This window comes from Acinonyx jubatus, chromosome B2 (genome assembly GCF_027475565.1).
Source record: "Acinonyx jubatus isolate Ajub_Pintada_27869175 chromosome B2, VMU_Ajub_asm_v1.0, whole genome shotgun sequence".
In the NCBI taxonomy this organism is placed as follows: Eukaryota; Metazoa; Chordata; class Mammalia; order Carnivora; family Felidae; genus Acinonyx; species Acinonyx jubatus.
In genome coordinates, this window is record NC_069385.1 from 134,572,867 (window position 1) to 134,599,276 (window position 26,410).

The 26,410-nt window shown below is 46.9% G+C and overlaps 1 protein-coding gene across 6 annotated transcripts in view; it reads left to right on the top strand.

Moving 5' to 3' along the window:
• The window catches only part of SIRT5 (sirtuin 5), a 39,552-nt gene that overhangs the window by 11,847 nt on the left and 1,295 nt on the right, over positions 1 to 26,410 (top strand). For 4 of the 6 annotated variants that reach the window (XM_015071373.3, XM_027040319.2, XM_027040318.2 and 1 more), the window contains exons 4-8: positions 5,495 to 5,720; positions 8,640 to 8,727; positions 10,066 to 10,119; positions 12,137 to 12,260; positions 14,324 to 14,439. In XM_015071373.3, the coding sequence (XP_014926859.1) occupies positions 5,495 to 5,720; positions 8,640 to 8,727; positions 10,066 to 10,119; positions 12,137 to 12,260; positions 14,324 to 14,439 (608 nt within the window). The remainder of the gene's footprint in view (positions 1 to 5,494; positions 5,721 to 8,639; positions 8,728 to 10,065; positions 10,120 to 12,136; positions 12,261 to 14,323; positions 14,440 to 26,410) is intronic. The other 2 variants (XM_027040320.2, XM_027040321.2) reach the window with 2 other exon arrangements.

A 26,410-nucleotide genomic window follows, 5' to 3' on the forward strand; every position in this document is an offset into this window, starting at 1 on the left:
TCTCACAGTTTGTGGATTCGAGCCCCCTGTTGGGCTCTGCACCGACGGCACGGAGCCTGCTTGGGTCTCTCTCTCTCTCTCTCTGCCCCTCCCCCACTCATGCTCTGTCTCTCCCTGTATCAAAAGTAAATAAAACATTAAAAAATTTTTAAAGAAAAGAAAAAATAAATCATGAAGCCATTGCTGTAGCTATACCAGCAGACGCAAAAACCTTGCACTTTGGATGAAATATGTTTGTATCTCGTATTGAAAATGTAGCTTTAGGGCGCCTGGGTGGCTCAGTCAGTTAAGCCTCTGACTCTTGATCTCAGCTAGGTCATGATCTCACAGTTTGTGGGTTTGAGCCCCGCCATCGGGCTCCACGCTGACAGTGCGAAGCCTGCTTCGGATTCTCTCTCTCTCTCCCCCTCTCTCTGCCCCTCACCCGCTCGTGCTTGCTCGCTCTCAAAAATAAATACATAAACATTAAAAAAAAAACAAAAACGAAAACACAGCTTCTATACGGTTTCAGGATTGCCGTAAGAAAGGCATACCTGTGGACTAAGCTGATTCGGGAGAAAGTGACATCATTTTATGACAACTTATAGCACAAAGAAAGCAAAGGACCTAAAGCTGGAGACTTTAGTGCAGGAGATGGTTTGATAACCTCAGAAAGAGGTTTGGCTTTAAAAAATGCCAAGGTCGGGGTGCCTGGGTGGCTCGGTTGAGCATCCACCTTGGGCCTACATCATGATCTCAGGGTTCGTGAGTTCGAGCCCTGCGTCAGGCTCTGTGCTGACAGCTCGGAGCCTGGAGTCGGCTTTGGATTCTGTCTCCCTCTCTCTCTGCCCCTCCCCACTCACATTCTGTCTCTCTCTCAAAAATAAATTAACGGAAGCAGCTTCTGTCAACCAAGAGGCAGCAGACAAGTTCCCAGATGCTGTTAAGAGAATCATTGAGGAGAAAGGATGTCTGCCCAAACAGGTTTTTAACATAGACAAAAGTGCCCTATTCTAGGGGAAAAAATGCTACAAAAAACATTTACTAGTAAGAAAGAGAAGTGATCGCCAGGATTTAAGGCCAGAAGGGATAAGCTAACTCTATGGTTTTGTATAAACGCAGTCGGGTTTCTGATCAGACAGCCCTTCTCTAGAGAGCCGTTAACCCCCAAGTTCTGAAGGGAGAATATAAATATTTTCCTGTCTTTATCTTGTACAAGAAGAAGGCCTGGACACCAAGAATCCTTTTTCTGGGTGGGTCCCTGGTGAAGTATCTTTGATTTCAGACGGTACCCCGTCCCAGAACCCTGTGAGTTCAACACCGAAGGCTTCAAACTGATCTCCTCACCTCCAAACACAGCGTCTCTAATTTAGCCTCTAGATCAGGGGTCAGAAGGACCTTTAATGCTCACTACACACGGTGTCCTATGGAAAGGATTGTCAACGCTGTGGAAGGGAACCCCAACAGAGAGCGTCACAGAAGTCTGGAAGGATTTCACCAGTGAAGGTGCCATCGTCGTTACAGAAAAAAGCCGCGAGAGCCACCAAGCCCGAAACAATAAATTCCTGTTGGAGAAAAGTCCAGACGTTGTGTGTGACTTCTTGGGATTTATCACACAGCCCCTCGGGGAAACCATGAGAAGGATTATGGGTCTGGCAAAAATGGCGGAGGGGCGGGAGGGAAATAAAGGGTTTTAAGATCTGGATCTTGGAGAAATTCGAGCGCTAACAGACACACGCCAGAGGCACCCACAGGAGTCGACGTGATGGAGATGAGAGCCTCGGAACCAGTGCCAGACAGTGAGGAAGAAGATGCAAAAGCAGCACAGGAGATAAACTGATGTTAGACAGTCTGGCAAAAGCGTTCCGATGATTCAAGACTGCTTTTTAAAAAATTGCTTTAAGTTTATTTGTTTTGAGAGAGAGAAAGAGAGAGAACACAACTTGGGGAGGGGCGGAGAAAGGGAGAGGGAGGATCCCAAGCAGGCTCAGCGCCATCAGCACCGAGCCGGATGTGGGACTTGAACTCACCAACCATGAGACCATGACCTGAGCTGAGATCACGAGTTGGACGCTCTACCAGCTGAGCTACCCAGGCGCCCCTTGACTTCTTTTACAAGACGGACTTGGGTACTGTCCCTAAAGCGGATGGTGGAGGAAGAATTGGTTCCGTATGGAACCATTTTGAGAGAAATGAAAAGGCAAAAAAGTTGGGCAGAGATTACGATGTATTTCTATGAACTCACACCCAGTGTGCCTGCCTCTCCAGCCTCCCCTTCCACCTCCCGCACCGCTCCCTCCCCTGATGCCACTGGGACAGCAAGACCCCCCACCCCATCCTCCTCCCCCGCCCCAGCCTTCTGGAAGGCAATGAGGATGGACACTTTATGATGACCCGCTTCCACTTAGTGAATAATAAATAATCCTGGCGCCACACAGTTGATAAGCCGGCCCATCGTGCATGCGTGTGTCTTCGTGTGAGAACCTCATAACCGTAGGGCTCAGACCATAGGAGGTGTCTTGTGTCATCCCCATTATCACCCAAGAATTCATCGTGTACGGCTTCCTGTGTTCACCTGCACGGAAGTGCATCGCCCACCCGTACGGAGGCATAAAGTGAGTGATAGTTAACATGAGGTTCATAAGGTGTTAGTTTTCTCACGGTTCTCGAACGTTGCTTTCAAAGAATTACAGTACACTACAGTGAGCGTCTCTTACAATTTGAGAAACCGTGTATCAACCTATCGCCACAGGCAAGTGGTTTTTTTTTTTTTAAAGTTAAGTGTTTCTAACACTGTGTTATGAATATGATTGTGATACCGTATGCCGTAAAGATGTTATAACTACTCACCCAGCGTATGGGCTAGCTACCGCGGAGCAATCGTATCCATTTCAGTCATTGCTGCTGCTTCATTACTGACGTATGAATTGTGTTATGTGTGAATAAATACGAACTTTTCACATTGCCTTTTACGTGTTTTTTAATGTTTATTCATTTTGAGAGAGAGAGAGAGAGAGAGAGTGTGTGTGCGCACACGAGCGGGGGAAGGGGAGAGAATCTCAAGCAGGCTTCACACCCAGCATGGAGTCCAGTGTAGGGCTCCATCTCAGGACCATGAGATCATGACCTGAGCTCAGACCAAGAGTCTGATGCCTTAACCAACTGAGCCGCCCCAGTGCCCCTCTTTTATTTTTTGATGTCTACCGTTAGTAATATGTAGAGCATCTACAGTGTTTTGTATCATATATAAGAATATTGCTGTAGATACTGACAGGTGATTCACGTTGTGAATGGACAATGTACTTTGGGTATCGATACGTACAGTACTGTAAATGTATTTGCTCTCCCTTAGGATTTTCTTAATAGCATTTTCTTTTTTCTAGCATACCTTCTTGTAAGAATACATTATGCAATACACATAACATGCAGAATGTGTGTTAATTGCCTGTTTATTTTATCAGTAAGGCTTCCAGTCACCAGTAGGCTGTTAGTAGTTAAGTTTGGGGGAATCAAAAGTTACACGCAAGATTTTTTACTGCACAGAGGTCGCTGCCCTTTACCCCACATTGTTCAGGGGTCAACTGTACATACAATAAAATTCACCAGTTTGAAAGCGTGCCATTTAATGAGTTTTGGCAAGTGTGTCCCGTAGCGTAGCCATGACCATGATCATGGGCCCGGAATATAACTTCAGGCCTTTTGCAGTCAGCCTCCTGCTCTCCCCCTGGCTCAGGAAATCCCAAGTTTTGGAGGGCAGGAAGTTTTGTCTGCCCTTTTTTTTTTTTTTTTTTTTTAACGTTTATTTATTTATTTATTTATTTTGAGAGAGAGAGAGAGGGAGAGTGTGAGTGGGGGAGGGGCAGAGAGCTAGAGAACACAGGGTGGGGGGCAGTGGTGGGTGGAGACAGAGGCTCGGAAGCAGGCTCCCCGCTGACAGCAGAGAGCCCAACGCAGGGGGCTCAAACTCACGAACCTTGAGATCATGACCTGAGCTGAAATCAGACGCTGAACCGACTGAGCCCCCCAGGCACCCCCGTCTGTTTTACGCATTGCTCTATCCCCAGCTCCCGGAACTCTGGCACACGTGAGTGCTTGATAGACTTCCGTTGGGTGAATGGAGGCCATCGTGCATAGTTGCTTCAGTGCACGAATTCCACATTTCGTAGGTAGTTTCTTGTTAAATGAAGGGCTGATGAAGCTGCCTTTCCTGCCCTATCACATGCCCCCGGCTGGCAGATGTTCAGGATGTTCTGTCACCTCTCTGCTGCCCTCCAGGTGAGCCTGTGGCTGTAGCTGTGGGGATCGTTGCCTTAAGGATGAAGGAGTGGGGGAAGGAGGGCAGAGGGCCATTAGGGTCCCGGGAGAAAGTGGAGGCTCAGAAAGCAGCCGCTGAAGCAGAGAGGCAGGGGGTGGGGGGGCTCGGAGGGTCTCGGGGGGTGCTTTGAGAGGAGAGGATAGTCAGAAGTGTCAAAACAGCTCAGGGTTTGTGGGGAAGTACAGGGTGGATGTCGATGATGCACGGCGTAGATGTTTGTTCCCCATTCACTCCCCAAGTGAAGGCTGACACTATTAGCAGGTGGAAGAGTGACCTTCGAAGGTAAAACGAAAGGCAGAACACCACCACCACCACCACCGCAATGAAGATCTAGAATGTTCCGGTCATTGCCAGAGGCTCCCTTTTGCCCTTTCCTCATAGGCTCGCAGCCCCAGACAACGACTACCCTTCTCTCTTTCACGGTAGATGAGACTTTTCTCTCCTAGAAGAGGAATCGTACTTTAAAAATATATTTTTATATATTCTGTTAATATGTGCACTGTTTTGTTTTTTTTTTTTTTGAAGTTTATTTATTTGGAGAGTGAGAGTGGGAGAATGAGGGAGGAAGAGAGAGAAGGAGAGAATCCCAAGCAGGCCCTGCATTGTCAGCCCAGAGCCCGATGCAGGGCTCGAGCTCATGAACCTGCGATCATGAGATGGTGACCTGAGCCGAAACCAACCATCAGATGCTTGACCAACTGAGCCCCCGAGGCGCCCCTGTTCTTTCTGTGTGTAGTTGTGTGTGTGTGCGGAGCCATAATTATAGTTATAAAAAACTGAGTTTGTCAACTGTGGCCATGATCAATCGGGCATTTTGTATTTCACTTTTTTTCCTGCATCAGTGAAAGGGACCTCATATGTTTTGGGACTCCATGAAAAGAGTAGATTCAACCTGAATTACTTTCTTGCATAATATTGCTTTGCTTCCTGGTCATAATTTACTCGAGTGGAAAATGGGACAGGTTGCATTATCCCTGCCTTGGAAGTGGGGAAATGAAAAGCAGTTTCTTCAAGGCCCCTTGTTGGTCCCAGGATTAGGACGGAGGCTGGCGCCCAGGCCCCTGTGCCCCGTCCGCCACACCGCGTGGGCCTAAGGCGGATGTGTTCCAGCTCGCTCCCCCCGGAAGCCGCCTGCCTCCACGTTCCAGAGCCTTAGTGCACCCTTCCTTCTCTGACTCGTGTCTCCTGTCTCACCCCCAGGACCTGGCCACCCCTCAGGCCTTTGCGCGAAACCCATCCCTGGTGTGGGAGTTCTACCACTACCGGCGGGAGGTGATGCTGAGCAAGGAACCGAACCCCGGGCACCTCGCCATCGCTGAATGTGAGGCCCGGCTGCGTGGGCAGGGCCGCCGGCTTGTGGTCATCACTCAAAACATCGATGAGCTGCACCGCAAGGCTGGCACCAAGAACCTTCTGGAAATCCACGGTGAGGCGCCCTCGCGTGGGGAGGGGAACCAGACTTCAAAACACGTGTCCTGCCATTTCCCACCTGGACCCACCGAACCACAGTCTGCACTTTGACAGGACACCCAGGCGTCTGGTGTGTGGGTCACACGGCAGAGACGTGAGTGCCTAGGGAGGCTGGTGGGAAGAGGGAAGTATGGGCCATCGAACAACTTACGGCTTTGGCAGGAGCCGCCCGGGAAGACTCTGGCATTCCTGGGGGTGGCCGTTTCCTTTCCCCGCCTCCCCAGCTGGCCTGTCCCCTGAGGCTGAGCCTCTGCCCAGCTCTCAACAGATCAGTGACCAAGCCCGCCAGGTTTGTGACACCTGTGGAGTTTGTCTTACGTCCCGCTGGCTTCCCTCTGCCCTTGATGACACCGTCTCCCTCACGTCCTCTTTAATCCTCTCCCGCCTTTGAGCTCACCAAAAATCTCGTAAACTCATATAGTTTCACATTCATTCATACAAGAGCATAATCCCAAGGGCATTTGTATTTAAGAGTCTGCAAAACTTCCATCCCAAGCAACGCATTGCTAATTGTGCAATTTCCAGCAGTGGTGACCCAGGGGGGAATGTGGCTGGTTTCCTTGGGTATGCAGTGAAGTTGCCTATTTTTGCCTGGGATAACGGAAACTGAGCACTGTTCACTTGGGTCCCGTCCCTCTTTTGTGCCCCAGCCATAGTCAGCCACTTGCTGACCCAGTGTCTTGTTGGCACCTTCTCCTGCTGGGTCTGGGCCACTGTCCATGTGGCTCCTCTGGTTTCTTTACACTATCAGAATGCAGGCGGTGTCTCTTGCCATGTATAAATGTGTCAGATGGGGGTGTTAACACCTGTCTTGGTTGTTTGAAGGATTAAATAAGACGATATGTACATATTATTAGTTGGGACTTACGGGGTTGCAAGCGATAAGAACTCTCTTCTAATTTAGGTAAAAACAGGTGCGCCTGGGTGGCTCAGTTGGTTGAGCAGCCAACTTCGGCTCAGTTGATGATCTCACAGTTCATGAGTTCAAGCCCTGCGTTGGGCTCTGTGCTGACCATTCAGAGCCCGGAGCCTGCTTTGGATTCTGGGTCTCCCTTCTCTCTCTGCCCCTTCCCTGCTCACACTCTGTGTCTTTCTCTCTCTCTCTCTGCCTCTCTCTCTCTCTCTCTCAAAAATAAACATTCAAAAAAAATTCTGATTTAGGTAAAAAAAAAAAAAAGAAAGCCCCTTCTTTCATCAAACTAAAGATGCCACCAATTTTTAACATGTATCGTGTTTTCAGTGTGACCCTCGCAAAGGAAATAGTCTGCCTAAGCCATCATATTTTATTATCCCTGAGCATTGTTATTTTGCACTTACCGAAATGGCCTACTAAAACTTACATAGACACAGATCTTTAGAAACTGTATCACCCTTGCACATATAAGAAACAGTGAAATATAAAAATGCACATATGAAAATGAGTGAAATAAAGTGGTTAAGATACTTCTCACGTTCCGACTCTTTCGAATCACTTCTGAATGACCCCAAGGCGTCAGCGTTTTCCAGGCGTGTTTTCCACGCATTTCCTAAAAGGCTGCTCCCCGCTCGTCTCCCGGTTCCCCTCCAAGCTGCTGACACACATCCTGGAAGTCTGATATTGGGCCTTCCTGGATTGACACCAACAGGTGTCGGGGGGAATGTTCTAGACAACAACCCGAACTCGTTTTCTTCCCCCAAATGGCCCTTTGCTGGTTTGTGGGCTGAAACATCCAGGGCTGGCCCTTGCCCCAGCAGTCCCTGGGGAATAACAGCCATGTCCCCACACATTTCAGCCATCATCGTTCTCCTGTAACAGGTGTGCCAGCTCTGACGGCCTGTAACGGGCTCTGTTCTCCTGTAACAGGCTCTGACGGCCGCCTCACATCCGTCCTCCCGCCGGGTAGCGGTCGTAGGACACATGCGATTTCAGAGATACTAACGTGGGGGAGAACGGCCTTGCCGAAACTGACAAAGTAGGGATGTTGTCTCACAGAACCCGGGAGTCCCGGGTTGGAGCTGATGTCGTGAGCAACAGTCCCTTCTTGCTCTGCCCCCCACCCCAGCTTTGTTGACTCTTTGAATAAAACCTCACTTCTCCCCGTGCATGCGGTCTGCCTCCGTGCGCCAGGCCAGTGAAGGGAGCTGTTGGCCGCTCTGGGCACCTTGCTTGGGTCACATACCTCCCTGTGACCGAAGGCCATTGCCAGAGGATTACGGTACCGTGATTGGACCAGTCGGGGGCGTGAGCCTAAGCTTGTATTTGGGGATGGGATTGACAGCTCCACCCACTCAGGATAGAGGAGAGATGGCTCCCCGAGGAAGGAATACTGGGCAGAATGGAGCAGTGGACGTCCACTCTGGCACGTGGTGAACATTTAGTGAATCGTGGTCACCGTCGTTGCTTTCGCTCAATAAATGGGTTGCTAGTTTTAACAATTACTTGCTTCATTTGTTAGTTGCTCATGTATTTACTGAGCTGCTTTTGTAGAAAGACTCAAGATTTGTTGAGTCGACGGTAGGATTTTGCCAATACATCCAACGTTTTGAGCCTTCGTCAGTCATGTACCTAGTAAACCACGCCCTTGGGTTTACACTGGCTTCATGTACCCTACTGACCACCTTCAAGTCCGCCTCAACATCAGGATCATTTGAGAGCTCCTTAATCATGCTGTAGGTCGTTTTATCTGTCTCTCTCCCTTCCAGATTACAAAATCCAGGAGGCAGATGTCCGTGGCTCAGTAGAACGGCGTGCCTTTGGATTTCCCTTGACACCTAGGGCAGGCCCGTTTGTTGAAATGAACGAATAAAAACTAAATTCTGTTGTACCCCTTTAGACATGGAGACAATTCCTTCTAATTATGCTAAATTCCGGTCTTGTTTAACTTGTGTTTTTCAGGTAGCTTATTTAAAACCCGATGTACCTCTTGTGGAGTTGTGGTGGAGAATTACAAGAGTCCCATTTGTCCAGCTTTATTGGGAAAAGGGTAATGACACTGCTCTACGGAATGAGCGTACTTTGTTTTCTCTTTTAAGTTGAACATAGACGGAAGGAAATTGAACAGTAGCCTAAGATTCCTGTGGATAGTTAGAAGAAATGAGACTAGATTACAGTACAGCCATAGGATAAAAGAACTATTTTGCTCAAAATTTACAATGCTAAGTGAAAACCACAGGACCTAACTCTTATCTAATACGATCCAAACTTCATATTTAAACACATGCACGTGCACACACACACACACACACACACACTCATACAAACACACGCACACCCCATGTGGGTATACCTGGTATATAGAGATAACAGACCAAAAGAAAAGACAACAAAATATTAACAGCGATTATCAAGAATAGTGGGGTTATGGGTAATTTTGATTAGTTCTTTATATCTTTCTGGAGTTTTTCTAACATTTCTGTGATGAGCATGTACTGTTATAACTAGGGAAAAAAATAAGAGTAGACTCGAAATATTGAGAAAAAATTTACCTGGCCATTTATTTACTTATTTATTTATTTTTTAATTTTCTTTTTTAACGTTTTTTATTTATTTTTGAGACAGGGAGAGACAGAGCATGAACAGGGGAGGGTCAGAGAGAGGGAGACACAGAATTTGAAACAGGCTCCAGGCTCTGAGCCGTCAGCACAGAGCCCGACGCGGGGCTCAAACTCACGGACTCTGAGATCATGACCTGAGCCGAAGTCGGCCGCTTAACCGACTGAGCCACCCAGGCGCCCCTACCTGGCCATTTAAAAAATTTTTTTTAAAATGTTTTTAATGTTTATTTACTTTTGAGAGAGAGAGACAGAGGTGTGAGCAGGGGAGGGGCAGAGAGAGGGAGACACAGAATCCAAAGCAGGCTCCAGGCTCTGAGCTGTCAGCACAGAGCCTGATACGGGGCTCGAACTCACAAGCCTTAAGATCATGACCTGAGCTGAAGTTGGACGCTTCACCAACTGAGCCACCCAGATGCCCCTTACCTGGCCATTTTAAATCAGGATAAATTATATAGGTAATATATGAATCCAGTATCCTCGCAGAAGATTCCAATGATGATGGATACAGTGCATATCAGGAAGCTCCCCCTTAACATCCTGGTGGCTCTGCCCCTTCCCCACATGCAAATTCCCTTTTCTGACATAAAATCACTGGTTGTTAACTGTGTGGTGTCTGCCCTTCCAGTACCCTTCTAAGTCAGCTTGTATTAACTATGAGTTTGGGAGCTGTATACCGCCAGGCGAATATACAGACTTACGTTATGTTTTCTCTCTGTTCTTTGATTATACCAATGTCATTGATTCTTTACTAACATCACTTACTCCAGGGCTCCAGAACCTGAAGCTCAGGATGCCAGAATCCCAGTGGAGAAACTTCCCCGGTGGGTAAAAATCTCTGATCCATACTTGGTTTTCCAGATGGAAATAAAAAAAAAAAAAAACAATCAAAATCTAAGTTCATTTGCTGAGATGCCTCTTAAGTGCACAAATGCAGATGGACAGGGGCCAAAGGTTGAAGGTGAACCACCCCAGGGCGAGGAGAACCACTCCCTTCCTGTCCCTTTTTTGCTTTGCACTGTCCCTTTTTGCTTTGCACTGTGGTGGGATAATTTGAGGCCTGGAAAGTTTCTGGAGCTGTTATGCCCCAACTGCTTACCTGGTGCTTACGAAGCGTAGAGGCGGACGTCTTATGAAAATGTTAGCTGGTATCATCTTCATTCTCCTCCTTGTTGTGTGTTATTAGCCCAGGGCAAAGGAGGCAGTAAAAGGTCTTGCAAAAGTGAAATTATAGGACCAAACAGGATTTTTGCAGATAAAAAAAAAAAATAAGAAAAGCCCTAGAGAACCATTTTTGTGTCGGTTTTTCAAAAGCAGACGTTACAACGGCATTTCCCAAAGTGTTCTTAGAACACTTGACCCATGTGATGTTGATGGACGTTACTTAAGAAATGATGTTATGTGTTCAAATAAATATGGAAACCGTAGAGTAAAACAAATTTGAAGTATGTTTGCTTTACTGCAGGACTTCTCAGAGCATTTAATACACCAGAGTACACTGTTCTTTAAAGAATAGTTACAATTTGTGAATATTTCACTAGTTTATTTAACCACAGAACCCTATTTGTTATTCTTTTCAACGTTTTTTAATTTAAGTGTTTTATTTACTTATTTTGAGAAGACAGAGAAAGGATGAGAGTGAGTGGGGGAGGGGCAGAAAGAGAGGGAGAAAGAGGATCCCAAGCAGGCTCTGTGCTCTTAGTGTGGAGCCTGACGCGGGGCTCGAGTGTGGAGCCTGACGCGGGGCTCGATGTCATGGCCCTGAGATGATGACCTACCTGAGCTGAAATCAAGAGCTGGGTGCTCAACCGACTGAGCCACCCAGGCGCCCCAGAGCCCTATTTATTATTCTTAATAAGGGTTTTTATTAATGAATCCTAAAGTTTGATCTAAAACAATAGGGAATCGTGGGCAGTTCTTGAGAAGATTATTTATGATGAAAGTGAGGTTTGGGAGGTTGTTGTAGAAGGTCTACGTAAGATGACCCACAGGCAGTGGGGAGTGGAAGAAGAGGAAGATGGCGAACTTGGCCGTGCCCAGGGCAAGAGAAAGGTGAATCTGAGGGAAAGTGAAAGGGGGACACAGATGCGACTAGCAGGTGGCTGGTGTGTTCGAGGCAGGGCTGAGCCTGGTTCCTCCCGGCTGCCATGCCGAAGAGTGTGATGGCGTAGCTGGGAAAGGGAAAGCTGTGGTTAAAACCCCACATCCAGCCGAGTCCATGTCGATCAGTTGGCTTCATCCGAGATTCATGGATCGGACAGCACCCCACGTAGCAGACAGAAGCTCCAAGGAGCTGCGCACAATGGAAGACGTTTATAGGTGGAAGAGGCAGGGCGAGGAAGTTCTTCGGGCAAAGAGGGAATTGTTTCAGGCAAGGTCACCTTCCTTCTGGGGACCCAAGGGGTGTTTCAGGCGGGTTACCCCACTAGTGCTGACCAAGTGGCTCCAGATTGACTGGTTAAAGACCACAGGCCCTGGAGAGACTGGATATACAGCTAGGTTAGGTACTAAGTCTTGGTTTGCTGATATGGGGCTTAGCCCATGGGACTCCATTTTGGGCCTGTGGTCTCTCTTTTTTAACACGGTTTAGAAAGAGAATGGTAAGGTTGTCTGAAACACAGCTGTCAACATATCAGCCCAGTGCATCCGGACAAAGTGAAAGCTTTAGAAGGGCCTGAATATTCAGAATAAGCTCACATGGTCTGGAAGGGGAGGGAGAGAGGATAACAAGGAAGAGGGCGACAGACTTGATTTGGGGTAGCCCCTAGCCTTCCTCTGATCCAGTGGGGCAGATCTGGCAGGGCAGGTGTTGGGGTTGGGTGAAGGATAATGTTCCCACAGGTGTGAAGAGGCGGGGTGCGAGGGCCTGCTGCGACCCCACGTGGTGTGGTTTGGCGAAAACCTGGATCCTGCCATTCTGGAGGAGGTTGACAGAGAGCTGACCCTCTGTGACTTATGTCTAGTGGTAAGTCATGCCCTCCCCTGATCCTTGAGATTTTCCGGAACACCAGGACTGGGGTGGAGTTTGTTGTGTTTTATGTTTCCTTCCTTCCCTCTCTCTTCCCTTTCCTTCCTCCTCTTCCTACTGTGTGTGTTGAGAGGTTTTGTACCCTACAGAAGAATTAAGAAACAACGAATACGAATTGATCGTAAATGTGAAACTGCGGAAGATCGTGTCTTGGGCTTTGCAAAGACACTCCCCTCCTGCCAAAAATAATGAAAAGAGCATGTTATTGGTTCTGATTTTGAAAGTAATACATGTTCATTATTACGTTTGAGAAAACACAAAAAAGTGTAAAATTATAAGGAGGAAATTAGAAATCACCAATGAGTCTACCATCCAAAAATAGCCACAGTTCATTTTAGTGTATTTTTTCCTAGATCAGAGGTGAGAAACTGGCCGGTGGGCCAGATCTAGGCTGCCACTTGTTTTTGTAAATAAAGTTTTATTGGAACACAACCATGCCCATTCTTCTACGTATCGTGTATGGCTGCTTTCACACTCCAATGGCAGAGTTGACTATTTGTGATGGAGACTGTATGGCTTATAAATCCTAAAAATATTACTATATGGCCCTTTCCAGAAAAACATTTCCCTACTCCTGGTCTAGACCTTTTATTGTGCAGATGTATACATATGGTTAAAAATTCAAAAGTGGGTTCATACTGTATTTTCTGCTTTGAAACAACTTTATTCATGTAGTGATTCACCGGGCATATTCTGTGTCAGTACATCCACAAATCTGTATCATCTTTTCATTGGCGGCATGGTGTTCTGTTGCATGGATATACAAGGATGTATTTAACCAATCCTCCATTGTTGGACATTTAGGCCATTTCACATTTTGATATTTTAAATAATGCTGTAGTGAATATTCTTTTTTTGTTGTTAATTTAAAAAAAAATTCTTTTTTTAACGTTTATTCATTTTTGAGAGACAGAGAGAGACAGAGCATGAGTGGGGAAGGGGCAGGGAGAGAGGGAGACACAGAATCCGAAGCAGGCTCCAGGCTCTGAGCCATCAGCACAGAGCCTGATGCGGGGCTCGAACCCACGAACTGCGAGATCATGACCTGAGCCGAACTCGGACGCTCAGCCGACTGAGCCACCCAGGCGCCCCTGTTGTTAATTTTTTTTTAACACTTACTCATTTTTGAGAGACAGAGAGAGCGTGAGTGGGGGAGGGGCAGGATCTGAAGCAGGCTCCAGACTCCGAGCTGTCAGCACGGAGCCCGATGCAGGGCTCGAACTCACGAACTGCGAGATCATGACCTGAGCCGAAGTCAGACACTTAACCGACTGAGCCACCCAGGCGTCCCTGTAGTGACTATTCTTAGACATAACTCCTCGCATACTCTTCAAATCATTTCCTTGGGACGTATTTCCTAGAAATGGAATGAATTAGACAGAGGGTGTGCATATTTCAGAGTTTTCTTAACACATCTTTAAAAGCAGAAGCACTTTCTCATGGGTACACATTCATTCAGCCAGTATTTATTGAGTGCACCCCAATGTTTCAGTGTCTGTTCATCACCAGTGCTTAAATGAGAAAACCTGGTTTGTACAACATGTTCTGGCCTTTCCATTCTTGTAAAGCACACTTAAACGTATGTATCTATGGGGAAGAACCTGAAAGGATGTATAACAGTGGTTATCACAGGGTAGCGGGAGTATGAATAACGTGAGTATATTTTTTCTTTGCGTTTTCTAATGTTAAAAAAGAAAAGAAAAAAACGAACATGGATTATTGGCATTACTTCACAGAGCAGAGACAAAACCGAGCCCTTGATCTGCTGTTCTCTCCGTTTGTGCTCCCTTTTCCCTAGCACATTCTTCTAGTGATCAGCCGACAGGATGCCTCTTAACTCCCCATCTGTCCCTTGGAAGCTCTCCATCTGTTTCATCCAGCTAGCTTTCCTCACATCTTGCAACCCTAAACTGGCCTGGGTTTGCATAAGGTTTTCTGGAAGAATGTTTCCTCTCCCCGTAGCGTGGTCATTTGTCCTTTTCCATTTGTTTGCTTTGTAGGTGGGAACTTCCTCCGTGGTTTATCCTGCCGCCATGTTTGCCCCCCAGGTGTCTGCCCGCGGAGTGCCAGTGGCCGAATTCAACATGGAAACCACCCCAGCCACGAACAGATTCAGGTACAGGGACCAGGTGGGAGATGGACGGTGCTGAGCACATTTAGACACTTTATCTAAACAGATGTCACCTTTGGTTCTAATTAGAAAAAAAAGAGAGAGAGAGAGAGAGAGAGAGAGAGATGGAGACACACAGAGTATATGTTTTCTGATTTGGTCGGTCATTGCTTTGACGGAAGAACAAAATCTTCACTGTAGACCAAGGTAGCTATGTCTTTTTACAGGGAATTTGCCTTAGGGCTTTTGGGGTTCACATTTTGAAAGTTCTTCTTTGATTAGCGTTTTGAAAGTTCTTTGATTCCCTAGGCTTTGCTGTCATTCGTGTGTTTATGTGAGATTTAGTAATGGCATTTCGGTGTAGGCGAGTTGAATACCCAGCACAGCCGGGGAGATGCCCGTACACCCTCATCACTCTGTTCTCACTGCGTGGCGTCCTGGGTGAGCTCCTCTTTGGTCTCATTGCCAAATAATTGCCAAGTTGCCACATATCCTCAATATCAGTACTTGGGGCCATGCCACGATACTGATCCCTTCTCCCACACTGTGGAAAGTGGAGACCATCAGAGTATGCGTTTTGGGGGTTCTGTTTTGTCCTCACCTTCCTTTTGCTTTCTTTGTTCACCCTGGCTGTTGTGTCTTCCCTTAGTTTATACATTTTTATCAGTCTCCTTAACTCCTTTCTAGAATAAGGTAGAACATGAAAAACTCTTAAAGAAATATGAACAAATGGAAAACTTCACTGAAACTTCTCTTTTTTTTTAAGTGTTTAATGTTTATTTATTTTGAGAGAGAGAGAGAGAATGAATGGGGAAGGGGCAGAGAGAGAGGGAGACAGAATCTGAAGCAGGCTCCATCAGCAAAGAGCCCGACGCGGGGCTCGAACCCACGAACTGCGAGATCATGACCTGAGCCGAAGTCAGACGCTTAACTGACCGAGCCACCCAGGCGCCCCTGAAACTTCTTATCATTACTTCAGCAGTTTTCACCTCAACAACATATTTTAAAAATACCGACGGGGGTGCCTGGGTGGCTCAGTTGGTTGAGCGTCCAATTTCATCTCCGGTCATGATCTCACAGTTTGTGAGTTCGAGCCCCGCGTCAGGCTCTGTGCTGACAGCTCGGAGCCTGGAGCGTGCTTCAGATTCTGTGCCTCCCTCTCTCTCTGCCCCAACCCACTTGCATTCTGTCTCTGTCTCAAAAATAAATAAACGTTAAAAAAATTAAAAAAAAAAAATACCAACATGTGGGTACCACCCAGGAGGTTCTGATGTAATTGGCCTGAGGTGTAGCCTAGGCATCGTGATTTTTATCAGCTTCCCAGATGATTCTAATGTGCAGCCACGGTGAGAACCAGCATTCTGAGTCTTCACTGGGATAAAAATGTGCCACAGACTGTGTGACCGTCTTCAGGTGACTTGGCCGAATCTAGTTTCCTCCACGTCTTTTTAATCGGCTACGGTTTGTGTCCTCAGTCCACCTCTTCATTTGTGCATAAGTGGTAGGAACGAGGAAGACGTCCCTTTAAAAAACTGCCTTCGATTATAAAACTGATTCTTTGAAAACTCCCCAGGGGAAGAAATATAGAAGATGAGAATATGTGGAAGGACATTCATGTTCATGGACCAGACAAGTTAATATTGTTACTCTGGCAGTGCTTCCCACCCTGATTACAGATACCGCTAGTCTCTATCGAAATTGCTGCTGGCCTGTTTGCTAAAATTAGCAAGTTGGTCCCAAAATTCATACAGAAATGCAAGGGACCCAGAATAGCCGAAACAAAAAGAATGAAGTTGAAAAACTCACACTTTGCAGTTTGGAAAGTTACCATGAAGTTACAGTTACGCAGACCGCGTGGCGCTGGCCTGCAGATGGGCACATAGGTTAGCGGGACAGAATCGCGAGTCCAGAAATACACGTAGGTTAGCGGGACAGAATCGCGAGTCCAGAAATACACGTAGGTTCACGGAAAAGAATCGAGAGTCCAGTCAGCGTATGGCCAACCGATTTCTGGAAAGGGTATGAAGACAACTCAAGGAAAGGACAGTCTTTTTAACAAGTGGTGCTGGAATAGCTGGAGAGCCACCTGCAAAAGAAGGGACTGGGACTCTTTCATCACACCACCTGCAAAAATTAGCCCAAATGGGTCAGAGACCTAAACATAAAAGCTAAAAATGTAAAATACTTAAATGAAAATATAGGAGTAAGTCTTTTTGACCTCGAGTTAGTCAAAGCCTCCGTGATATGACTTCAAAAGCACAAGTAACACAAGAAAGATGGATAAATCAGGGGCGCCTGGGTGGCTCAGTCAAACATCCAACTCTTCGTTTTGGCTCAGGTCATGATCTCACGGTTCATGAGTTTGAGCCCTGCATTGCCCCACGTTGGGCTCTGTGCTGATAGTGTGGAGCCTGCTTGGGATTCTCTTTCTCCCTCTCTCCTTGCCTCTCTTTCTCTCCTCTGTCAGAATAAATAAATAAATAAACTTTTTAAAAAAAATGGATAAATTGGACTCCATCAAGATTAAAAACCTCTGTACTTCAATGGACCCCATCCGCAAAGTGAAAAAGACAACCTACAGAATGGGAGAGAATATTTGCAGGTCTAATATTTGATATGGGACTTGCATCCAGCATATATAAAGAGCTCTCACAATTCAATAATAAAAAGACAAACAGTCCAATTTAGAAATGGACCAAAGATTTGAGTAGACGTTTCTCCAAATATGTACACATGGCCGATAAGCATATTGAAATATGCTGAACATCATTAAAATTAGGGAAATGCAAATTAAAACCACCATGAGATACCACTTAACAACCACTAGCATGGGTATAATAATACAAAGTGTGTATATATATATATATATATATATATATATATATATATATATAATAAAGTAACAGGTGTTGAAGAAAGTGGACCTCTCACCTGTTGCCGGTAGAAATGGACAATAGTGCACCTGCTTCAGAAACCAGTCTGGCAGTTCCTCGAAAGGTTATATACAGAGTGAACATATGATCCAGCAATTCTCTTAGGTAGATAGCCGAGAGAAATGAAAACATACATCTACTGGGGCGCCTGGGTGGCTCAGTCGGTTAAGCGTCCAATTTCGGCTCAGGTCATGATCTCATAGTTTGTGGGTTTAAGCCCTGCATTGGGCTCTGTGCTGTCAGAGCAGAGCCTGCTTCAGATCCTCTGCCTCCCTCTCTCTCTGCCCCTCCCCTGTTCTCGCGCTCTCTCTCTCAAAAGTAAATAAACATTAGGGAAAAAAGGGGTACCTCGGTGACTCACTCGGTTAAGCATTCAGCTCTTGGTTTTGGCTCAGGTCATGATCTCATGGTTTCATGAGTTTGAACACTACGTCAGGCTCTGTGCTGACAGCACAGAGCCAGCCTGGGATTCTCAGTCTCCCCCTCTCTCTGCCCGTCTCCCACTCGTGCTGTCTCTGTCTCTCCCAAAATAAATTTAAAAAAAAAGAAAAAGCAAGAATAATCCAAATGTCCTTCCGGTCCTCAACTGATTAGTGGAGAAACATAATTTGGTACATACATATCAGGGAATATTATGCAGCCATGAAAAGAAATGAAATGCTGATCTGTGTTACAACATGAATGACCTTTGAAACATTCTAGTGGGTGAAAGAAGCCAGACACACAAGACCACACATCATATGATTCTGTTTATATGAGATACCTAGAAATCAACCGAGACTGGAGGTCGATGAGTGGTTGTCTAGGGTTAGGGCAGGGAAGAATGAGAAGTAACTATAAATGGAGACACGTTTCCTTTTGGGATGAGAAAAAGTTGTCTAATGTGGATTGTGGTGATGGTCATATAATTCTGTGAATATACTGAAAAAAAAAAAACCACATTATATGTTTTTTTTTTAATTTTTTTTTAACGTTTATTTTTGAGACAGAGAGAGACAGAGCATGAATGGGGGAGGGGCAGAGAGAGGGAGACACAGAATGGGAAGCAGGCTCCAGGCTCTGAGCCATCAGCCCAGAGCCTGACACGGGGCTCGAACTCGCAGACCGCAAGATCGTGACCTGAGCCGAAGTCAGATGCTTAACCGACTGAGCCACCCAGGCGCCCCTTAAATTATATGTTTTAAACAGCTTATACGTGAGGGATATCTCAGTTAAGCTATGCTGCTCAGAATTAAGTTATCTTCTAATGTATGCCCCGAAAAGTAGACATTGGACCTCTAACACACGTTGTGGCATACACAGGTAGCAGCTGTACTAGCCTGCAGCATTCTAAGAAATGTCGGAGCAGGCAGCTCAGGCCTCTTGTCTGCTCGAAAGAACATCAGGGTGGCTCGGTGGCTTAGGTGTCCAAATTCGGCTCCGGTCATGACCTCACGGTTCACCAGTTCAAGTCCCGCGTCGGGCTCTGTGCCGACAGCTCGGAGCCTGGAGCCTGCTTCAGATTCTCTGTCTCCCTCTCTCTGCCCCTCCCCCACTCGCATTCTGTCTCTCTCTCTCTCTCTCTCTCTCAAAAATAAATAAACATTAAAAAAAAAAAAAAAGAACATCAGTATTTTCCAAGAATGGGAAAGGACAAACTTTGTTTCCTTCTTTTTTTAAAAAATTTATTTATTTTTTTGAGGTGGGGGTGGGGAAGGGCAGAGAGAGGATGAGAGAGAATCCCAAGCAGGCTCTGCGCCATCAGCAAGGAGCCTGACTCGGGGCTTGATCCCACGAATTGCGAGATCATGACCTGAGCCCAAATCAAGACCTTACCCCACTGAGCCAGCCGGGTGCCCTGGGATAAACTTTCTGCAGGAGGAAGTGAGCTCCGTCCCTAGTCCCTTTCTTCTAATGTGGTTTATTTTCAGTCCTATGATCTCCAGCTCACCTCTAAGAAGTATAAAGACTGAAAACAAAACCATCATGGTAGGAAAGTAACAAAATGCAGATGGCGGGGGTGGGGGAGAAAAGAAGACAATAAAAGGAGAGTGTTTGCACAAGCCAAGGGCTGGCCTCTACCTTTCATGCCCCGGACTGACCGGCAGGGACTGGCAGGCATTGTGTGTGTCTTCGTGTGAGAGGAAATTGAACCTGCCAGTTGTCCCTGCAGGTTGAGAAGAGAATCGTGGCGTATCATGATATCATTGCATAAGCGGGGCCTCCTAACACGACAGACCCGGTTCCGCTGCTGCTCCGTCTCGGCCAAAATCTTGGAAGCCTTGACCAAGTCTGACAAGCTACCCAGTGACCAGCACCTACCACAAGAACCGCCTGCTGTTCGTTCGTCCCTCTGGCAGCTGAGGCTGGTTGTACCACCAAGTCTGGGAATTTTCCCAGATGGGTGTAGCTGACGGGCGAAGACAGTCGTGCTTTTATCTAGGAGTCCTCAAAGGTGGCATTTGGGAGAGACGTAGGTGACCTTCTCACCCCTTCTCAGCTTTTCAAACGGGGAACCAGGGCTGGGGCGATCGAGTGTTTGAACACACAGCTCGACAAGGGCAGGATTTTCTCTTAACAGCTCACGCGTGATAGATTTTGGTTGGATTTGACTCTGGGTCGGTGCTCCGCAAACTGCCTCCCATAGGCCAAATTCACCGGCCATCTGTGTTTGTAAATAAAGTTTTATTGGCACTCGGCCGTGGCCCTGTGTTTACAGCAACAGAACTGGGTCGTTGCAACAGAGACCGTCTGGCCTAAAATATGCCTTCTGTGGCTCTTCACAGAGAAAGGCTTTGCCAACAACTACTGTAGGTGAATGAGAGAAACAAAAGCTGGGATAATGTCTCCTTTTAGCCTAATTTTCCTTATTGCCCAAATAGGCGGGGCAGGAACGCGGGCCACACTTTCAACGTGGATCTCACAGGACGTCTTAGACCGAGCACGCGTCGATTAGATTCTTTGCCCCAATTCTCACGTAGAGACAGAGTCACAGAATTTGCCTCCCACTGAAATGTATTAATGTCCTCAAGGTGTTCATCAGTTCCGGTTTTGTTTTTGTCATTGGTCCCATCCCCGCTGGTGGTCGCGGATGATTTCTGACAAGCCATTACGGTTAGTGTAGACATGAGCCACTTTCAGCTTCGGCTTCTGGGTTCTTGGCTGTTCACTCAGCGCCGGGGTCCTTGGCACGTGAGGGTCTGTGCACTTGCTGAAGCAGAAATGAGGTTTGCTTGTCAGGAGGCTGATGCGTTGGGCCGTCCAAGTGCCCTGGTCCTCTCCCCCCACCCCCGTGCCCTGTGATCACCATGTTGTTCATCTTGGAATTTCTCTAAACTTTGGAATTTAGTTGAAGTCCACAGGTGTTCATTTACTAAGCACCTATAATGCCCTAGACACGGCCCTAGGGGCTCAGGCCGGGATACGTCAGGACACCAAGCAAAAAAATCTCTTGTGTGAACATGACCCTCTCATGGTGGAGGCAGACGGTAAGCAGTAAAGCAGAATAAATGTGCAAAGACTGTAGCCGGTGAGCAGCTGGGCTGGAGGCTGTGGCAGAAAGCAAAAGTCGAATTGGAATGGAGCAGACAGGTTGCAGGATTCAGCTGGGTAGTCGGGGCAGGCCGCACTGAGAAGACATCTGCACGGGCTCGGAGGCGATGAGAGAGTGAGCTGAGGGGACTGTCTGGCTAAGAGCTTTCCAGACACAGGACCACCTGGAGCAGAGCCCCCCCCCCCCACCCCAGGACAAAGCACGCCTGGGAGGTGTGAGGACCAGCACTGAGGTCAGTGTGGCCGGAGTAGGGGGAGGGAGGGCGAAGAGGTGGTCAGGAAGGTCAGGAAGGAACTTGTTTTGGGGGGGCGAGGGGAGGGGAGAAAGAAAGCAAACTGCCAGTACAGTTTATAAGTCTGAGTTCTTAGCTAGAAAATGTTTTGGTTTTTTTTTTAACATTTAATATCGAGAGACAGAGACAGAGCACGAGCATGGGAGGGGCAGAGAGGGAGGGGGAGGCACAGAATCCGAAGCAGGCTCCAGGCTCTGAGCCGTCAGCACCGAGCCCGACGCGGGGCTCGAACTCACGGACCGCGAGATCGTGACCTGAGCCGAAGTCGGACGCTTTACCGACTGAGCCACCCAGGCGCCCCTAGAAAATGGTTTTATAAGGGCGCCTGGGTGGCTCAGTCGGTGGAGCGTCCGACTTCAGCTCAGGTCACGATCTCGCAGTCCGTGAGATCGAGCCCCACGTCGGGCTCTATGCTGACAGCTCAGCCTGCTATGGATTCTGTGTCTCCCTCTCTCTCTGTCCCTCCCCTGCTCGTGCTCTGTCTCACTCTCAAAAATGAATAAATGTTAAAAAAAAAAAAGTGGTTTTTTTGAAACCGGTTTTCTAAATTGCTTTAATTATGTATTTGCTCAGCAAGAGTATAAAGAGTATACTTTTAAATTACGGTTGGCCACAGTGGGTAGGAAGTCCAGTGCTCCCCCTGGCTGCACTGAGGGTGGGTAGGAAGGGCCCTAAGCTTGGTTCAGGCAGTTCGGCTCCTTGTTGGTCTGTTCATCAAAAAGTCACTGAGAGTAAGAACAATTTAAAAGGCACACATATATGCCTTAATAAAGCATACTTAAAGATACCTAACGAGATTTAATTTTATTGAATTAAAAATATTTTCATTTAGAGCAAAACACTGTGCATTCATTTGGTTGGTTTCGCTTTGCTTGATGGAGCTGGAGGCCATTTCTCTGAGCAGGGACCTGCTGATCATGCAGTTGCCTTTCTTGCATGAATCATGCTCTTAATCCTCCCAGCGGCCCCCGCCCCCCCCCCAAGCCCCTGCAGATAAAAATCACCCTAACCCTTGGGGCGCCTGGATGGCTCAGTCGGTGGAGCGTCCGACTTCGGCTCAGGTCATGATCTCACAACTCATGGGTTCGAGCCCCGCGTCGGGCTCTGTGCTGACAGCTCGGAGCCTGGAGTCTGCTTTGGATTCTGTGTTTTCATCTCTCTCTGCCCCTAACCCACTCGCATTCTGCCTCTGTCTCTCTCAAAAATAAATAAACATTAAAAAAAAAATCGGGCGCATGGGTGGCTCAGTTGTTTAAGCATCTGACTTCGGCTCAGGTCATGATCTCGTGGTTCGTGAGTTCGAGCCCCGTGCCGGGCTTGGTGCTGACAGCTCAGAGCCTGGAGCCTGCTTCAGATTCTGTGTCTCCCTCTCTCTCTCTGCCCCTCCCCTGCTCACATTCTGTCTCTCTCTCTCAAAAATAAATAAAAACATTAAAAAATTTTTTTTTCTTAAGTCACCCTAACCCTTATTTTGTAAAACAAAACAGACCACCAAAAAACAGTCCGATCCCAAGGCTCTGGTCTAGACTTTCTGAATCAGACTTTCTGGGGCGAGAGGACTATTTGTTTATTTGACCAGCAGCCCAGGTGACTGTTCTCATCAGGGAGTCTTGGAAGACACTGGATTACAGCCTCTGGTTTAGGTATTTTTCTGCCTTTTTTTTTTTTTTCCTTTTTAGAAGGGGAAAACTAACAGAAAAGAAATTACAGAACTAACAGAAAAGAAATTTGTGAAGCAGGCTTCCTCCCTAGTCTTTGCCACCTATGCTAATTTAACAGAATTACTTTCAGTGACCTGCCGTGCCTTTCCAAAGCCTAACAACAAATTTTCCTAGGAATAACCCTCTCTTCACAACTATATTTTGGGGATTTATTACACAATTTTTACTTGAAGTAGTAATCACAGTAACCGTTAGAAGTGGCATGAACAGATTCCAGAACAAACACAGTGGACCTGGTCGCCCACTGCTGGGGGGGGAGGCGGGGTGGTGCACGGGGCTGCTACAACACAAGTCTTCAAGCACTTTTGTATTTTTTTTAAACTTGACATCTAACATTCTGTATCGGAATGCAGTAAAACCCTGGATTGCGAGTAACTTGTTCTGCCAGCGTTCTGCAAAACGAGCAAACATTTCTAATAAACGTTAACTTGATGAACGAGCAATGTCTCGCAACAGGAGTAGTAGGTGAAGCCGAACGTCACATGATCGCAACTGAGCCAATGGTTCTTGAGATTCACTTTGATATACGAGTGCTTTGCATTACAAGCATCTTTCCAGAACGAATTATGCTCGCAAACCAAGGTTTTACTGGAGTTGAAAACCATGTGATTCTAGGTGTATTAGAAATAAAATACTGAAATTTTATAATAAAAATGCATTATAAGCAAATCCGCCATTATCATGGTTTTATTTTTTATTTTTGTAATGCTTATGTATTTTTGAGAGAGAGACAGAGATAGAGACAGAGAGAGGGGGAGGGACAGAGAGAGAGAGGGAGACACGGAATCCGAAGAAGGCTCCAGGCTCCGAGCTGTCAGCACCAGAGCCCGACGCGGGGCTGGAACTCACGAGCTGCGAGACCATGACTTGAGCCAAAGTCAGTCACTTAACCAACTGAGCCACCCAGGCGCCCCTTCATGATTTTAAATGTATCCAGTCTCAAGTGTCACAACTGCTTGATACTCACCGTCATCTATTTACAAAATAGATATACAAGCCCTTTCCTTTAAAATTTTTTTTTCTTGAGAGAGAGAGAGAGCGAAAGAGTATGAGCGGCAGGGTGGGGGGCGGGGGGAGCAGAGAGAAAGCGAGAGAGAGAATCCCAGGCAGGCTCCCTTCTGTCAGCATAGAGCCCAAAGTGGGGCTCGATCTCATGAACCGTGAGATCATGACCTGAGCCATAATCAAGGTCAGATGCTTCGCTGACTGAGATGCTCAGGTTGCCCCCTTTTTCCACAGCCTTCACGTTTTTTCTTCTTCTCTTTGAACTTTTATTTCCACACTTGATCTTAGCCAAAAGGCCGAGACGGGATGAACTTTTATTTCCGTTCTTTCACTATATAAATTCATATTAATGTAATATATTTTTATGCTTAAAAATATTTTTTGTTAACTACTCTATTTCTGTAGCACAATATGATATGAATCTTTTATTTTCCGTTTCCTTAAAACTTAAAGACTGTCCTATTGAAAAATTTCTCCAGATTGAATCATCGCTACAACAATTTGTGGTATAGCTGTTGAAAACAACACATAAATAATAAATTTTGACTAATAATTCCATAAAAGTGAAATTTTATTGGAAACGCATCTTTTAATGTTTTATTTATTTTTGAGAGACAGAGAGAGACAGAGCAGGAGTGGGGCAGGGTCAGAGAGAAGGAGACATAGAATCTGAAGCCGGCTCCAGGCTCTGAGCTGTCAGCACAGAGCCCGACGCGGGGCTCGAACTCACGAATTGTGAGCTCATGACCTGAGCCGGAGTCGGATGCTTAACTGACTGAGCCACCCGGGTGCCCCAAAACGCATCTCTTAATAGATGCATGGGCCACGAACTTTTTGGATTAGTTCCCGTGTCCCCGGCTAAGTGTTAGAAGGAGACAGTTTATGTTGCTCCTGCCCAATCCACCGGCAGTCACCAGAAACAAATCTGTAGTCAGATCAAGTTTACTGGTTCTCTGCAAATGAGGGAGACCGCATCCCAGGGGGACATGGTGCATGTCCCCATGCGAAGGAAAAGGTGCCGTGACTACAGGATTTGGAGGGAGGGTAGAGCTTAGGTGAAATTTAAATAAAGCTGTTTTGGGGAGACGGAACGGCAAGCAGGGCTGTGTGGAAGGGGGTCAGGTGCAGTCTGGCGGGCAGCGTGGGCACAGGGTCCTGTTTCCCTGGAGCCTGCAAAGTGAAGGTAGACGTGGAAGGCTGTGTCCGGATGCCCTTTATCTGAAGGTCTGCTCCGGGATTGGAAGTCAAGGCTGCTGGTCAGTGGCACGGTGACTTAGATCCTCTGAGCATACTTACCCTTTACCGCTGTCATTTCCAACAGCAGTTTCGGGCAGTTTATGATTTTAGAGAACAAAGTTCCTCCCTGAGTAACAACAACAACAACAAAGCAGCAGTCACGCAGAGAAGGGGGGTTGTCAGGATCCTTTGCAGCTCCTCCTGGGAAAAAATACCGTTTTCTCTTTGCACTTGGCTTTCTCTGCGTCTCTTGTTCTCTCTAGTCTGAGGGCTGGGAGGGCACACTTTTACTGAATCGCATTTAGTGATCTTGTCGACGGCCCTATCGGGCCAGATGCTCTATCCGGTTTTATCGAAGACAGGAACGGAGTGGCCCCTACTTGCCTAAGGATGTGTCGTCACCCCGTCTCCGGAAACCGTTTGTTTTCTGAGATGCACACCAACATTTCAAACGCCCCTTTATCTGGCCCCTCGAAAGTTTGCACGTTCTGTGATAAGGCATCGTGGGAAGGCTCCAGGCGGGTGAGGGGCTCGGCTTGCTCTTGGAAAGTGTTCCTTCTAAACTGAACGGGGCAAGGGGCAGGTGAAAGGCCACTTTCTCAGGAAGGAAAACGTGTGCACGTTGAGGCTGTGGGGATTCCCTATAAGTTCTCCGTGCCTGGCTGGCATTTTTGGAAGGTCCTCAAGGGGCTTCAACCGTGCAGGTGAGGAGCTTTCTGGCAGCCAGTGTTCAACGTACTGTAGGTGGCCGGAAGGAGTGGAGGTGTCCCTGGGTGGGGACATCCGTTAGCGTCACTCTGTCCAGAGACAAGACTGTTTGAGGTCTAAGGCGTCCACAATTTGTGTTGTGTCAGCAATAAACGATATGGGGCGCATGGGTGGCTCAGTCATCCAACTCTTGGTTTCAGCTCACGTCGTCATCTCACAATTTGGGAGATCGAGCCCTGCGTTGGGTTCTGCGCTGGCAGCATGGAGCCTGCTCGGGATTTTCTCTCTCTCTCTCTCTCTCTGCCCCTCTCTTGTCTGTCTCTCTGTCCCTCTCTCTCTAAATAAATAAGTAAACATTTTAAACAATTTTTAAAAAATGCAGCATGAATGCTGAATTACATGGAACATGTGCTTTTTCCATTTTTAGTTGTGCTCAGTTGGCTTGCTTATTAACATACTAGAAAATCCTACTTTTACAGGATTCTCCTAATCCTGCATTCAGAGTTGGGCTTATTTTTTGTGTTTTTCCTCAAAGGAAGCCGAAATCATT